Raw genomic sequence first — 15,209 nt, forward strand, 5'->3', positions numbered from 1 at the left:
CTTTTCATTTCTGACAAAAGTAGGGTTTTAAGACAAAGCAGCTCTCACAACAGTGGGTTCATTAAATATGTTCCTCCCAGTTGTCTGAGTAGAAAATGTTATTGACTGGTGCCTATAAACACCAGTTTCAGAAATGCTCTCCGTTGATCAGGCTTGGGTTGTAGAAGCTCTATGATCAGTGCATTCTTTATCTATCGGCACACTTTGGCTACCTCTGATGAGCATTTTGATTCCTCTTATTTAGGTTTCTTAAATACAAGGTACATTACATGCAGTATAGTAAAAAACAAAAACTTAAAATACAAAATACTTCCCAGAGGTCATACAGTTTATAAAACCCCTCTGGAAAACCACCAACATATCTATCCTTTTAAAAGATAGTCAACTGCAGTTTTGAGTACAGAGTGGCAGCAGAATATGGCCCTAACTAAATAAAATAAAATATCTTACATGAGTAGTTTTTTGTAGTGGCCCATTTCAGCTGTTGCCTTCTGAAGCTTGAGTCCAATTGTCTCTACTTGATTTGTTAAATCTGAAACAACAAATATATCTGGTTTTATTTCTGTATTTGTATACTCATCATTTGCTCTTATAATAAGGTGTGTTATATTTTCCTCTCACTTATGTAGCTGTTCTTTATAGAAAAATAAAAACTAAACAAAAAAAAACAGGTAACTTAGTAAAGTTAATAGACTTATCAATACTTTATGTGACAAGTAAACTGATAGAAATTTAACTTTAATTATAAACTAGTCTTCCAATAATCATCAGTAATGAATAATGCAAAGTATCTACCTTCATCAAGAAAGAGCATACTTTTATGAGTATTTTTTATTGATTTGCCATTGCTGATAAACAATATAAAATTATACATGCTTGGGTTTCCCAATGAACAACAAAATAGTTTTATTGGAACAGTTAGATATGTAGTCAAATTTTAAAAGAACTTACTTTTATTCCTTTTAGCACAGACTGAATCAATTAAGAAACTGAATCCAAAATATTGAGAAACTGACTTTATATTATTAAATTTCACAAGGCAATATACTCAATTAAATTGATGTGAATGAAAAAGAGCTTAAATCCGTAGATGTACTGGGCCAAGTGCTCTCCATTACACATGCAACTGAGAGCAGAATTTGGCCCAAAAATCAGAAGTATAAGTATGAAATGTACTTTACAACTTGAAGTATCAGAGATTATCCACATTTGTTTTTATTTCACATTTTCTCTCAGCTAAATTTTATCCCCAAAGTCACATCACCTATCAGCTTCAGTAGCTGAATCAGAAATCAGACTTTTCCCGACAATCCAACATGTTCCTTCTGTTTTCCACTTTAGAAATACCTTAATTAAAACACAGTGACAGTAAAGATACTGCTAAGTCCTACTTGTTTCATATACCCTCTTTATACTAAAAAATGCACAGGAATTAAATGATAGAAAATACTTGTTACCTCATCTATTCCATCCCCTGGTAGTGCAGGTTGGTTCCCTTTGCTACATTTTGTTGTTATCAAGTTTAAAGTCAAGAAGGGACCAACACAACATCTAGTCTCATCTCCTGTATATCACAGGCCACACCACCTGCACCATAAATCTAACAACCAAAATCAGACCAAAGTATTACAGTCCACAGGAGACTAGATTATTATGTGCCACAGGCAGAGAATGGGAGGGGGCGAGATGTACCAGTGCCCGAGGCCCCTGCATAGGCAGGAAATTGATTAAGTTAGTTATACCCAGATTATCCTGGCAAGTGACTCACATCCACATGCTGTAGAGGAAGTTGAAAAACTCCTAAGGTTAGTGCCAATCTGACCTGTGGGAAAATTCCTCCCTGACCCCACATATGGGGGATCAGTTAGACCCTGAGCATGTGAGCAAGAACCAGCCAACAAACACCTGACAGAGGAGCTATGGCCCACCTGCCCCAGTGTTCCATCTCTGGCCATGGCCATCTCTGATGCTTCTGAGGAAGGAGATAAAAACAAACAAAACAAAAACAATAGACTACATTGAGGTGTGGGGGGGATGAAATCCCTTCCTAACCCTCTGCTGGTGGCCAGCTGAAACCCTAAGGCATGAGCTTTTAGGAACATAAAACATTAACTGAAAGTGAGCCTCAGGTCTGTTGAACCCCACTTCCTACCTTCACAAGCAACTCTACTATACAATTGCACTCATAAATTTGTCCAGCACTCTCTTAAAACTAATGGTTTGCCCCCCACAACTTTTATTGACTTTCCAGAACTTTACTCCTCTGATGATTTCTACCTTCTAATTTCCAGCTTGAATTTGTTCATCACCAATCTATCCATTTGTTTTTATGCCAATACTGTCCTCTATCTTAAATAGCTCTTCACCTTCCCTCCATTCCCCTGATCATCCTAGTAGCTCTTCTCTGCATCTGTTCCAGTTTCAATTCATCCCCAAATAAATCCTAGGATCGCATTTCCCTTTTTCACAGCCACATCATATTGACTCATACTCATTCTGTGATCAACCCACACACCTATTGATTTGCTCAGTTGAGTTTTAAATTCCTAGTTTTAAAAAATAATATGCTATTAAAAGATAACATTGAATATTCCTTAGAGGGTAAATCCTACCAGGATCATTTTCTGATAGGAGACCATGACCCCCTTTTTCGGTCTGGCTAACAGTATGCCCCTATTGGCTGACACATCTACTCACTTTTATTCAGTTGGCTGTCCAGTACTAACTGTAACTATTGAAAGCTCAAAGCAGGAACATTTAATGCTAACTTTGTTAGCACACCTTAAAGTATAATACAAAATCTTAGAGACAGATCTCCTTAAACGATCAGAAATAATAAAAAGCTTCTTTAGGATGAAGCCCAAAGAAGAAAAACTCTTTGGGCTTGATCCAATTCTCATTAAAGTTAATGGAAGTCTTCGCACTGACTTCATCTGGAGCTGGCTCATGCTCAATATAATCAAGGTAGAAAATACATTAACTGTAGAGATAGCTTCACAATATGTGTCTGTCTGCACTGAATTAGAAATGGACAGTAATAAGAAGTCTTATCATATAAAATGCCATTGCCGCTGTGCATTTGTAGCTCAGATACAATACTTGATGTATATTGCTGAATTAATTTTGGCAGTGCTTGTAGCCCTTTCCTGACTATATGGGGGCCTTGGGCACTGGTACATCGCAGCCCCTCCCATGCTCTGCCTGTGGCACATAATTGTCTAGTCTCCTGTGGACTGTAATACTTTGGTCTGATTTTGGTTGTTGGATTTACAGTGCAGGTGGGGTGGCAGTGGCGGCTTGTGATATACAGGAGATAAAACTAGATTATATGGGGGTCCCTTCTGAGCTTAAACTTGATGATAACAAAATGTAGTGCAGGGAACCAAACCTACACCAGCAGGGGACGGACTAGATGAGGTAACAAGTGTTTTCTATCACTTAATTCCTGTGAGTTTTTTTAGTATAAAAAGAGACTATATGAAACAACTAAGACGTAGCAGTATCTTTACCGTCACTGCATTATAATTAAGGTATTTCTAAAGTGGAAAAGCTAGATTTAAACTTATGGCACAGAAGGAACAAGTTGGACAGCCGGGAAAAAGGAAAAGTCTGATTTCTTATTCAGCTGCTGAAACTGATAGATGTTGTGGCTTTGGAGATAACATTTAGCTCAGAGAAAATGTAAAATAAAAACAAATGTGGATAATCTCTGATTCTGCAAGTTGTAAAGTACATTTCATATTTTCCTTCTGATTTCTGGGCCAAATTTTGCTCTTAGTTGCATGTGTAACGGAGAGCAGCATTTGGCCCAGTACATCTACAGTTTTAAGCTTTTTTGCACGTCATGTCAGCAGTTTTTTTGAAATTGAAACAATTTGTATTCTGATTCTTATAAACTGAAGTTCTTTGGTTTTGGCTCAGAAAAATTGTCCCTCAAGAACTGTGTGTGGGGGGGTGAGCGGGTGTGATAGTAAGCATCTGAAAAAACTTTACTGAGAGTTTTAAGAACTGCAAATTTAAACTTGATCTTCACTGAAGGCAATCAGAGAAAGCATTGTAGACTTAACCCATTCTCTTAGCACCTTCCTGTTCCCAGACAAAAACTTCTCACCAGACTTAAGTGGTGCTTTCAACTCAGGCTGGCTGGAACAGCAGAATTCCGTTAGAGCTCAGTTCTGTTCTCATTTGGGCTGGTAACCCACCCACTTTGCAGTGAGGATGCAGGCTAAATTATTCAAGTGCTGACAGTCCTCCAATGCCTTCCAGCAATTCCCCCATCTATCCCGAAAGACAGACAAGTTCTCCTACAATTCACTGGGAAAGGATGCTAGAGTGGCTTAGATCACTGGAGCACACAGAAGGGACAGTGAGTTAGACAAGGCTTTGCAGTGTGGCTGCTCACACCCAGCCCAGGTGCCAATCACCCAGGCTAACTCTGTAGCAAAGACATACCCTTAAGGGCAACACTGCAACAACGCAAAAGTTTTAATTCTCAAAGGACTAATTCCACCTCACTCTCAGATAAACAGAGGCAATTTTGTTTCTAAATTTGAAGTTGCACTGGGATAATTTAGCTAAAAAGTGGTTAATTTAACTAAGATGTGTTCCAGCATGGCAAAAATTATGTTAAAAACTGACCTAGTTATCATATCATGTGACATTATTTTCTTCACACAAAAATTGGAAGAGTCCTAGTGGTTTGGGGTACAAATCAATGACTGTGATGTTCGTTTATTTTAAAATTATATTTATGTGACAGATGTCCTTTTTGTTATAACTTCCTCATGGCTGTTTTTAAAATTACCATGATAAAACTATATATAATAGTCACAGGCACACCCCAGCTGGGGAACCCAAGTTATGTTATGTGTTTTACAAAACTGTACAGTAGGTAATGACTAATGCAGTGACCTTTGTTTTTCAAAGCTCAATATCCCTGACTTTTTAAAGGACAGGAAATTGTGGCCAAGTAAATTAAGGCTAGATTAGACCACCTGTGCCATATAGTTACTTCAGTTTCTCCAAGTGGGCTTTCTTCAACAATGTATTGTTCTGTGCAGTCCTCCAAAGCTACATTATTCAGCTTTAATTTCCTGTCATTCAGAATAACATTGGATTATGAAGTGAATGGCCCTGAATGCCTACAAATTTTTTTAAAAATAAAAAGAATAAAAAAGGAAATGTTGGCTTTAATAAACATTAAGCAGATGTAAGATGGAACACATGGCAACAATCCAAAATTTACAACAGCAAATTCATTCTGATGGACTGCCTTTCTTCAGAGATTAAGTACGGATCAAATTATTTGGGATGAATTAGGCAAAAGAAAGAGCCCCTAGCCTCTCTTCATATGGGGACAGCTGCTAATAGAATAGTATTTCATAGTCATCTGAATTTTGGCAATTAGTCATTTAAAGATTTATGTGATTTGGAAGGTTTCTGGGAATTGTGAATCTGAATAGTTGTTTCTATTCTTTCATGCTAGGATATGGGGATGCAGAAAAGAGTTTTGGAGTAGAGGGAAAGAAAGGGTATAACGCTCATTTTATACTGGTAGCTTGAGAGCTCTATTTGTCTTTTTTACTCAGTTTTTTTCCATATGTTTTTATAATAATTGTACAGCACTAGGAGCACTTAGTTAGGAGCTTTCATAAATATATATATAGGTTCAATTAGAGGGCCAGATCTTGAAAGTTCTTTTTGCACAGACCTCCTATTGGAGCCAACAGGAGTTCTGCAGCAGAGGATTTGCAAGGTTTCTACAAAGAACAAACACTAAATACAGCTTCACATGATGTTTGAAGGACATGTTAAATTACTGTAAAACTGAGGAAAGTACAAAGGAGGATGGTAAGACAAAAGGTAACATGCTGAAAACTTCTTGAGTAAAGGAAAATGCTATATACATAAATGGTGTAATCAAATAAAGTAAAAATATCCTGCAGCAATGAAAATAAAGATTGCTGTAAGCCACAGGCAACTAAAACAATCAGTTGGGTTTCCCACTTTACAATGTGAACACCAAAGATAGCTTGATATCGCATTTTAAACTATTTTCAATTCTGGTTGGTTTCAAATCAAAACGATCTCAATATTTTTTATATTTTATTTCTCCCTCTTATCTTAGCCACATACCTCACCCAAAGATATACTAACTTTCTGTAGCAACAATAACTCTGTATTTGAAGTTATATGCCCTCCTTCCTATATGCGGGGGTGACCAAACCGCAGCTCATGAACGGCATGCAACTCTTTTACAGTTAAAGTGTGAGCCTCCCTGCTGCCCTCCCATTCTCCACATATCAGACTGGAGGGGTGGGAGCTCAGGGCTTCTGCCTGTGGCAAGGTAGTGGAGTTAAGGGATTCTGACCAGTGGGGAAGGAGGTCTCAGGGCTTTAGCCCTGTGGGGCGCACCTGCTGCAGCTCAGGGTTTCAGCAGGAGCAGAGCTAAGCCCTGAGCTCTGGCAGGTGCGCCCTGCAGGGATGAAACCCTGAGCTCCGGCACGCACACTCCAGCTCTCAAACTTCTGAAGATTGTCCTTTAAGGCTCAGAGGGTCAGTAAGTTTGGCCACCCTTGCTATATGCCTTCCAGTAGCAAGGAGGATTTTAGACACTTCATTCAAGGAATCAAACAGGATGAAGTTTATTCTTCAAGAGATCCTAAATAAGGCTGTAGAAAAATTCATGTTTGGTAATTCTTAGTGTTATTGTTACACCACTGGAATGACAGTCCTTTTTACACTGTGTTCGGGTTTTTTGTTGTTATTTGTTTTGTTTGTTTGGCTGTTTGGCTTTTTTTGATGGGAGCTTCATGTAACAATGTCTTTGACCTACACAGAAGTCAAACTTTATTTAGACTATTAAAATGAACACTACAGCAATGTTTTCCTCTTTTCAGTGAACTCTCCTTGTCAAATGTAATAAAAGACTGATAATACAAGGAAGTTCTTTGATGAACATTCAACTATTTCAATCACAGGTTCAGCAAACTTATTCATGAAACTCTAATGGTAATACAGCCAGCCACGTATGTAATTAATTTCATTTTCCAGAGCAATCTATCTCAAAGATTTGATTCACATGTATTTGAATACATACATGCTTTAAGATTAATTTAACATATTTTGTGCTATCTTAGACAAGACTAAGAAAATGTTATGCTGGAGAAATTAGGTGAAACCTTGTTGAACCTGGTGGGCATAATAGCCATCTTTCATTTACAATAACTTTAAGAAGCAGTTAAGCTCCCTTTTAGAGCAAGATAGCTGAAACAATAGGAGCCACCAACCAAAACATTCAAGGCTGGGCAGGAGCTAAGCTATGTGCATGGAGGGGCTTCACTGGGGGCTAAATGCAAAGGAAGGCTAGATATTCTTTTGGAGGAGCCATGTAAGGGAAGGGAGGGGAAGTAGACACAGCCAGAACACCACAGAAGTAGACAGAAAAGGCAGCAGAAAACCAAAGACAGCCAGAGAAGCACTTGTAGCATGACCCCAAGAGAGAGCTGAGAGAGAGCTTTTTGAGTTAAGTGCAGGCTGGGAAAAAAAAAAAAAAAAGAGGCTTGGAATATTAAGCAAAGACACTGCCTCCTGCTGTTTCATTCCTACGGCGTTCAGGGGAACAGGACTTCGTACACTTTTTGTAAAAAACATGATTGCATCAAAGAAATAACTGACTCTATCATCAATTTATCTTCCTAAAGTAAACAAGCTGCAAGTCCCTGAAATATTGGCTAACCACTTGGGTCAAAAGAGTTAACAATATTTAGACTTTCTTATAACTGCAATATTAGAGCAGATGGGAATATACATCTAAAAGATTTAATAGACCCTTCTGAAAAGTATTTATTTTAAAAGATTAGTAAATAGGGGAGGTGGGATATAGAAAAGGGATACATATATGCATACAAAATATTATTCCATCAGACTTAGAACAATTTGTGCAACTTTGGGTTTTTTCAGGAGACCAGAAAAGTGCACAAAATCCCAAAATGTAATGGGCACATCCTACAAGGACATTTATTTTACTTAACTTTTCCTGCACTCCGTAATTTAAGGTGAATTATATATAGGATGTGGAGAAAAACACAAGAGTTCAGATTGTGATTTGTTATAAAAATCCAGAGTACTTCATTGATTTCAAGAGAGAGATACATATTTATACCATAAATTAGATCCAAATCTGATTAATAAATTTACTAAATACCAGTTTACATACATTTTCTTAATCCTACCAAAATCCTAACCCTGCCCCTTTTTCACTAATCCCCAGATTGTTTTGTCCAAATTTCTGGTCTCTCCAAATCCAAACCTGAACTGACTGGGAAGTAAGGAAAAGTTGCTTCTACAGAGCCTCTTACCTTCAGTCTTCCTAGCCAATCAAGAATAGGTAGGCTTGATAATCAGTTGAAGCAGACGGGAAGAAAATAAAGCTTCTGCTCTCTCTTTTCTTAGAAGAGTTATTTTATCTCCATTGTTCAAGCCACAAAAATTAAACACATTGTAGTAAATATACTCTCTTTCACAGGAACTCCTGCTTTTCTTGAAGATCAAGTGAAAAAGGGATCATCCTTCCTCCACAATCAAATCTCTGTCTAACCCAATATCTCCCAAATATAGAACCCAGGATGACTAAGAAGAGTTGAGGTTCTTTTTCCATCCTTCTTATTTTTCCTCCATTTTAAGGGCTATTGAAAAATGTTGATGAGCTACTGCTTGGGTCCATTCCTGACAGTCACATCATGTTCAAATACCAAATGCCCACCCGCAATTTTGAGTAGTAGGAGGGTGGGAATTACTCAAAGGTATTTCAAAGGTACTTACAGTATGAGTAATGGGTATTTTAACTGAAAGCCCATCTAAATCCACTGGATACTATTCTCTTTATAGAATCATATTGCACATCTCTGCTCCATCAGAACAGTTTCATTAGATCATTAGAGACACTTCCAAGCACATGAACACACTATTCCTTTCTTTTATCATCTCATTTCACATGCCTAATATGAAGAAAAGTACTCATCTCCCGTAATATACAACCTTGAATTCCTAAAACTGTCTACCTTTTCCAATCATCCCTCAATAATCATTATTAACATGTACTGCAGACCAATGTTAAAGTTTATATTTAGGATTAGCACCACAAAGTGAGCAATTTAGAAGCATGTAGAGCCAAAGTTTGTGGCTAATTTTTATGAACCAGATGGCCTTGAAAAAAACAGCAACAATCTTGTGAGACACTTTCTATAAATGTGGTCAGGTGCAGCAAAGAAGTTGCCCAGTGTCACACGTATTGGTTGGTAGCAGAAACGAGAGGAAGGACATCAGCCACGTCCCTCAGGAAAATGTGGTACTTTGGCTCCTTTGCTGCTTCTGGCCATTGGAATATGGATGAAATCTCTGCCACAAGTCATAATTTTTTGCAAATTATTTAAATTTTGCAAAAATGTAACACTAACATTTAGACTGAATTCAATATATTGTGTTGCACTTATGTTTCCCCCACAGAATATCTGCTTTCTCACTTTTCAGTTATAAACACCTTTTAAAAAACCTGACATGGGCAAAATAACCTAATGTTATGTCAAATAGTACAATAGACAAACTACAAGAGGTCATGGTGACCCTTCAGCTACTGGCATGGCATTGCTGAGATGCTGGAGATTCCACACAATCATACTAACTGCTGAGATAACTTTAAGTGAACCCATTACAGTACAAAACTTTGTAAGAAATCCCTCTTCTCAGTAACACATTTAAGTAAAGAGAGTGAGGAGAGAAAATATAACAGAACACTTTACAAGACTTCTTAAATAAAGGAGTAATTTTATTTAGCACTTACATAGCATTAACTAGTTAAGCCCCTAATCATCCCTGTGATGTGGGTAGATAGAAACTTTAATCTCATTTGTTAATTTACGTTTGTGATGAAAGCATAGTTGGCAGTAATGTTCTCTATGATCTCTGAACTCGTCGTGAAAAATTTTAAAGCTTTCCTTTCAAAAGCCATGCCTTCCCATTAAGTTATTTTATATTATGGTAAAAAATGGAAACCTGGGTCAATAGATCCTAACTCATTCCCTGAGAAAGAGGGCAATCTGTAGTTACTTGTATTAGCACTGAATACCAAGACCAGCTGCGTCAGTGGGGGCTATAAGAATCACAACTGCCCTCTTGGATTTGACTTTCTGAATGACTCTGGACTGAGAGCGCATTGGGAGGAAAGGCTTAGAGGAGGCATGCTCTCCAGCATTCAGACAAAGTGCCCACCACCTGAGCTCCTAAGTAATATGTCTTTACTTTTTGATTTTCTGCGGAGATGAACACATCTAGCAGGTGACATCCAAATCTGACCACTATTCTCTGGAAGGCACTATTGTTCTGACCTGAACCTCCTGTGAATAAGGGATCTGCTGTTATGAAGATGCTTTATTCCAGGTTTATGACAAAACCATGTGACACAAGCTTTTGAGTTATTATGGTCTGTGAAATCACTACTCCTCTTTAGCTAAAGCCTTGACTAGAATGATATCCAAGAAAGAGAATAAATGACTTTCCTCAGGTCTGTCACAAAAATAATGGGAATATCTTCAGGGCAGAGCATAGTCCAAATGGCAGCATTCTGTACTGGTAAATGGTTCTGTAGAACAAAGAATCTGAGAAACTGATGCTGGGAAGGCACATGAAGATTTATGTCCACCAGATCTACTGATGGCAGTCACAGCCGGAAAGGAAGGTAACATCTCTAATCTGAATGAAGATTTTCACACATATTAGTTGAAATGTTTTAAGTCTAACATTGCCCTCAACACTTCATTCTTTTTTATGATCACAACTAACAAGGAGAACACACTTGAGAATTGCTAGGTAGAGAAAACAGGTTCTATGGCCCCAATATCTAATAAACAATGGACAGCTTTGGCCATACTGGCAAAGTTTAGCCAGAAAGGTTCAAGTATGGCAAGTTATAAGCAACTAAAAACAGGGTATTATAATGGGAAGAGTTGGGCAACCCTGTCAAGAGGGCTAGGACAACCTGAGCAGTGCTGCGACCCCAGAGCAGAGAGCCAAACCCAGTTAGCCCTGGAGGACAGGAGCTACAGGAGCTGCCGCTACTGTATGCACAATGTACTTATGTCTTACTTTTTTAGTATTTATTACGTCAATGTGTATATTATATATCATGGGTAAGAAATATTCAGTAAGCTATTTTTTGCACTATAGCTATTTAATGGGTCGCAACAGGCCATCAAGGTTTATAAATGGGTATTGAGCCCATAAAGATTGAGAACTACTGGTCTAGAGAAGGCAGATTGGGAAACATTATACTCCCTGTCTTCTAACACAAGAACAAGGGGACTTACAATTAAAATGAAAAATGGGAAATTCAAAACTGACAAAAGGAAATACATTTTCACACAATGAATAATTAAACTGTGGAACTCACTGACACAGGAAGTTTAGGCCAAGAGGGTAACAAGAATTACAAAGGGACTGTACATTTATATAGATATTGTTGTTAAAATTAATCATAACAAATATTTTGTGGAAGGGATATTAAACCTTATGCTTCATGATTTAGAATAATAACTATTGAGATCAGGACGAAACCTCTCTAGGAGACAGATTATCCCATGTCTGTCTATTGCAGGGTTCTTACACCTTTCTCTGAAGCACCTGGTGCTAGCCATTGTCAGAGACACGATACTGAACTAAATAGACTTCATGTCTGATCCAGCATGGCCATTAGTATCTTTTATGTTCCACAAAGCAAGTGTCATGTGAATGTCCATGTGAGGGTTAAATTAAAAATCCCATAGTTCTTTTAGAAAAGTATAAGGATAACCCCAGCGGCACTGCCAACCTTCCAAATACCCCCAAAACATGTTCTAACAGTTAAGGATGCCTAGAAGCTATTGCTGAATTCACAATGGCTGTTACTTACCTCTTGCTTACACACGTTACTTCTTGCTTACACACACTCACTGCATGAGCAGAATTTAAGTCATTAATCTGTAAAGCTTTAAGATATGTTGAATATGACAGATGCTTTATAAAAAAAAACTATTCTGCTCTAAAATGATGCCGTGCAGTTCTGAAAATGCCATACCCCAGAAAAGCAATTACAAACATGCAGTATAGCACCACTGGCAAATTAACATTCACCATACTGTCATTTTTCATTTGAAAAAGAGAAGCAAACCTCAAATTTCAACTCCAAATGAAATACTGAAGTGTATTTGAGAAAGAGATATTTCCATATTTTTCTCAATTTTCTTTAGATAGATTAATCCCTTGACAAGTCTGTACGGAAAAATACAAATATTTTTTTCTTAAATCAGTCTTGTGGGACAAGCAGTTTTGAAAGTTACAGAAACACTCTTAAAGACCTCCAAACTGGATTTCTACCAAAAAAAAAAAAATTAAATATAAAAATGATCTAATTGCCCCATGACTTATCACAATTTGTGTCTGTTTACTGAATGTTAGAGGGCATACAAGTCTTCAAGGGGGAGGGGAGGGGGAAGAAAGTCAGTTGAATAGTTTGCTGGTCATACTGACCTCTGGGAAGAGAATCAGAGATTGGGCGGGGGGGGGGAAGCATTTATGCACATGGCTCCTTATAAATTACTACAGTGTGGGAAAAAACCATGCAATTACATAATTAACACACTGGTTCTAAATGGTACAACCATAACAATTTCCCCTAGTCATTCCTCAAATCAAGAAAAAATACAGTACTTAGACTGACATTTAAATCATTTCAGTTTGTATTTATTTTTAACTAGGACATCTGGGCTGGAGTAATAGCCATCTTTCAGATTTAAATTTTGGGAGATTTTTCATTGCATGCCAAATGACAAAACTTAACCTCTTTTTGCCTTCTTCTACTTTTAGTATATCATGTCTACTTAGATTATAAAGTCTTTGGAGCAATGATTGCCTCTTACTATATGTTTGAACAATGCCTACCGCAATAGGAATCAAATCTCAGCTGGGGCCTCTAGGTACCGCTGGTAGTATAAATAAATAGAATAATAATTTTTAAAAAATTATTTATTTGGTTAAAAAATTATAGCCATCAACAATGTATAGCACTGAGTAACAAAGCAAAAAAGAATACTATAATGGAGGATTATACAATGTATTTTAAAAATCATGGTTTGTGGTAAACTTAGCCAGAAGTATATAACAGTGCAGTTAGGATAAAAACTGTCTTTAGTCAGAGGGCCAAAACAACACCTAAATAGGGTTTAAGTGGAACCCAGTTGGTGCATAGTCCTTGCACTGACCCTTTTCACTGGGTGAATGTAACCCGTAATTAACTCTGTCTAACACACATTTTAGAACATTTTTAAAGAAAGCCAACCTCATTACAATGTAAGTAAAAATGTGGATCATTTGTCGGCTGTTGAAAATTCAACAAATGAAGACTTTTAAAACCCATTTGACAATATCATATCCCAACTGTCTTTATATATTTTGCCACTGTTTGGCCTTTTGACTCTCTCCATTTTTGTGTCTCCTGCTGCTGAAAACTTTTTTCTCTTCCCATTCAAAAACTTTGTTCCCTCTCTCTTCTGCCCAGAATTCCTCCCCATTTCTCATGGCCCTGGTGCCAATGAAGCCCAACCAACTGGTATGTTTGATTTTCCATTAATTTTCAAATTCTTGCTTGGAGAGAAACTTTCTCTGCTAGATTCTTGGGGGCACTTACGGTGGTGCTAAATGGACTTAGTGGTCAGAGGAATCTAACCCTTCCCCTCTTATTTTTAATGGGGGGATTAGATGTGATTAGATTAGATAGATGTTGAAGAAAATCAAACAAAAGTAAATTTTAAAAGAAAATTATTAGAGAAGGCCATTAAATACTAACAATTGTCCTGTGACACCTAGGATCTGGAAGAGTTAAAAGATTTTCCATGGAATATATTGTAAAGGGAGATAGTGTAAGAAACATTAAAGTTTTCTTTGCATTTCTCACAATAAATATTTGTTCAAGAGGAAAAACAGGCACATTAATCTGAACCAAAGAAAGAGCTACATAGATTTCACAGAAACATTGGGAAGTGATCAGAATGCAAAGATATTTCTGTGCCTAATTTTGAAGGAAAGCACATTTGATGCATCATACATTAGATACATTGTTTAAGAACAATTCAAATTTGTAAAATTAATATCCTCATATTGTTTTTTAGGTCACTGCCTGCAAAGCTCATCTTTCACGTGACTGCTTTCTGTAAACTGTACATTTTCAAATATGTTTGACATTTTGCATTTTTAAGCTGTTCTGTGTGGCTGACTCATTTTCTTTTTCCTTATTCTCTGTTGTCTTTTGAATCTGTGCACCTCATCCCTGAATATATGTCCAAGTGTGCCATTGTGCAGCAAGAAAAAACAAGCCGACACTTAAGAAATTAGACAGGAGCACTACCTCAATACAGTTGTTCAATAATAATAACCAGAGCCTACTGACAATAATTAAGGAACCTCATACAATTTCTTTGAGAAATATGTGCAGTGCTGTATTTTACATTCAAAACGTTAAATTAATCCTTAAGTAGCGCATCAGTCAAAGGGGGCATGCAGAATCTAGACAAAACACAGGCTTAACCATAATTTAACACACACAAAGAACTATCTTTTAAAGTATTTATAGGTCATTCATCATTGTGGTCTCCACCTTACAAAAACTGTACACATTCAACACAGTTTTTAGTTCTCTTCTGTCAAGCATGACATTATGTTTTTTTTTAAAAAACACATCGTTGGAAGGTTATGGAGGAGAAACAGGTTTTACATTGTGAGTTCGGATCATTATGTTTTCTTATGCTAGTGAATTTGATAGGAGCCGGTGACAAAGAAAGCTCTGACCCTCTCTACCATGAGACTGACTATTTTTGTTGACAGTTCCCTTGAGCCTGAAGAGTGCAGTTGTCACTGTAAATCACCTCAAAGAGGAAGCAAATCTCTGAGATAGTCCAATTCCCTCTGTCAACCTTAAAAATTAGATCCCAGATCTGGTATTCAATGGGGATCCAATGTAACTTCCAGAGTACAGGGGTGATGTGTTTGCGCTTATATTCCTGAATGGGTAGGTTGCTTATTTTGGACAAGATGAAGATTTTATACAGCCTTTATGTTCGTAATTATTGTAATATTCAATCCTGTAAACTACAAATGCACAGACCATTTTGGCTATATCAACA

At 37.3% G+C, this 15,209-nt stretch overlaps 1 protein-coding gene across 2 annotated transcripts in view; it reads right to left on the reverse strand.

Annotated features, from left to right (window-relative positions):
• LEKR1 (leucine, glutamate and lysine rich 1) overlaps positions 1 to 15,209 on the reverse strand; it is a 99,370-nt gene that overhangs the window by 31,383 nt on the left and 52,778 nt on the right. For both annotated transcript variants that reach the window (XM_067548018.1, XM_067548108.1), the window contains one exon: positions 451 to 532. In XM_067548018.1, coding sequence (XP_067404119.1) covers positions 451 to 532 — 82 coding nt within the window. The remainder of the gene's footprint in view (positions 1 to 450; positions 533 to 15,209) is intronic.

The sequence above is a fragment of the Emydura macquarii genome, unplaced genomic scaffold (genome assembly GCF_026122565.2).
Source record: "Emydura macquarii macquarii isolate MOO-44397 ecotype Brisbane River unplaced genomic scaffold, CSIRO-AGI_Emac_v2 contig_18, whole genome shotgun sequence".
NCBI lineage: Eukaryota > Metazoa > Chordata > Testudines > Chelidae > Emydura > Emydura macquarii.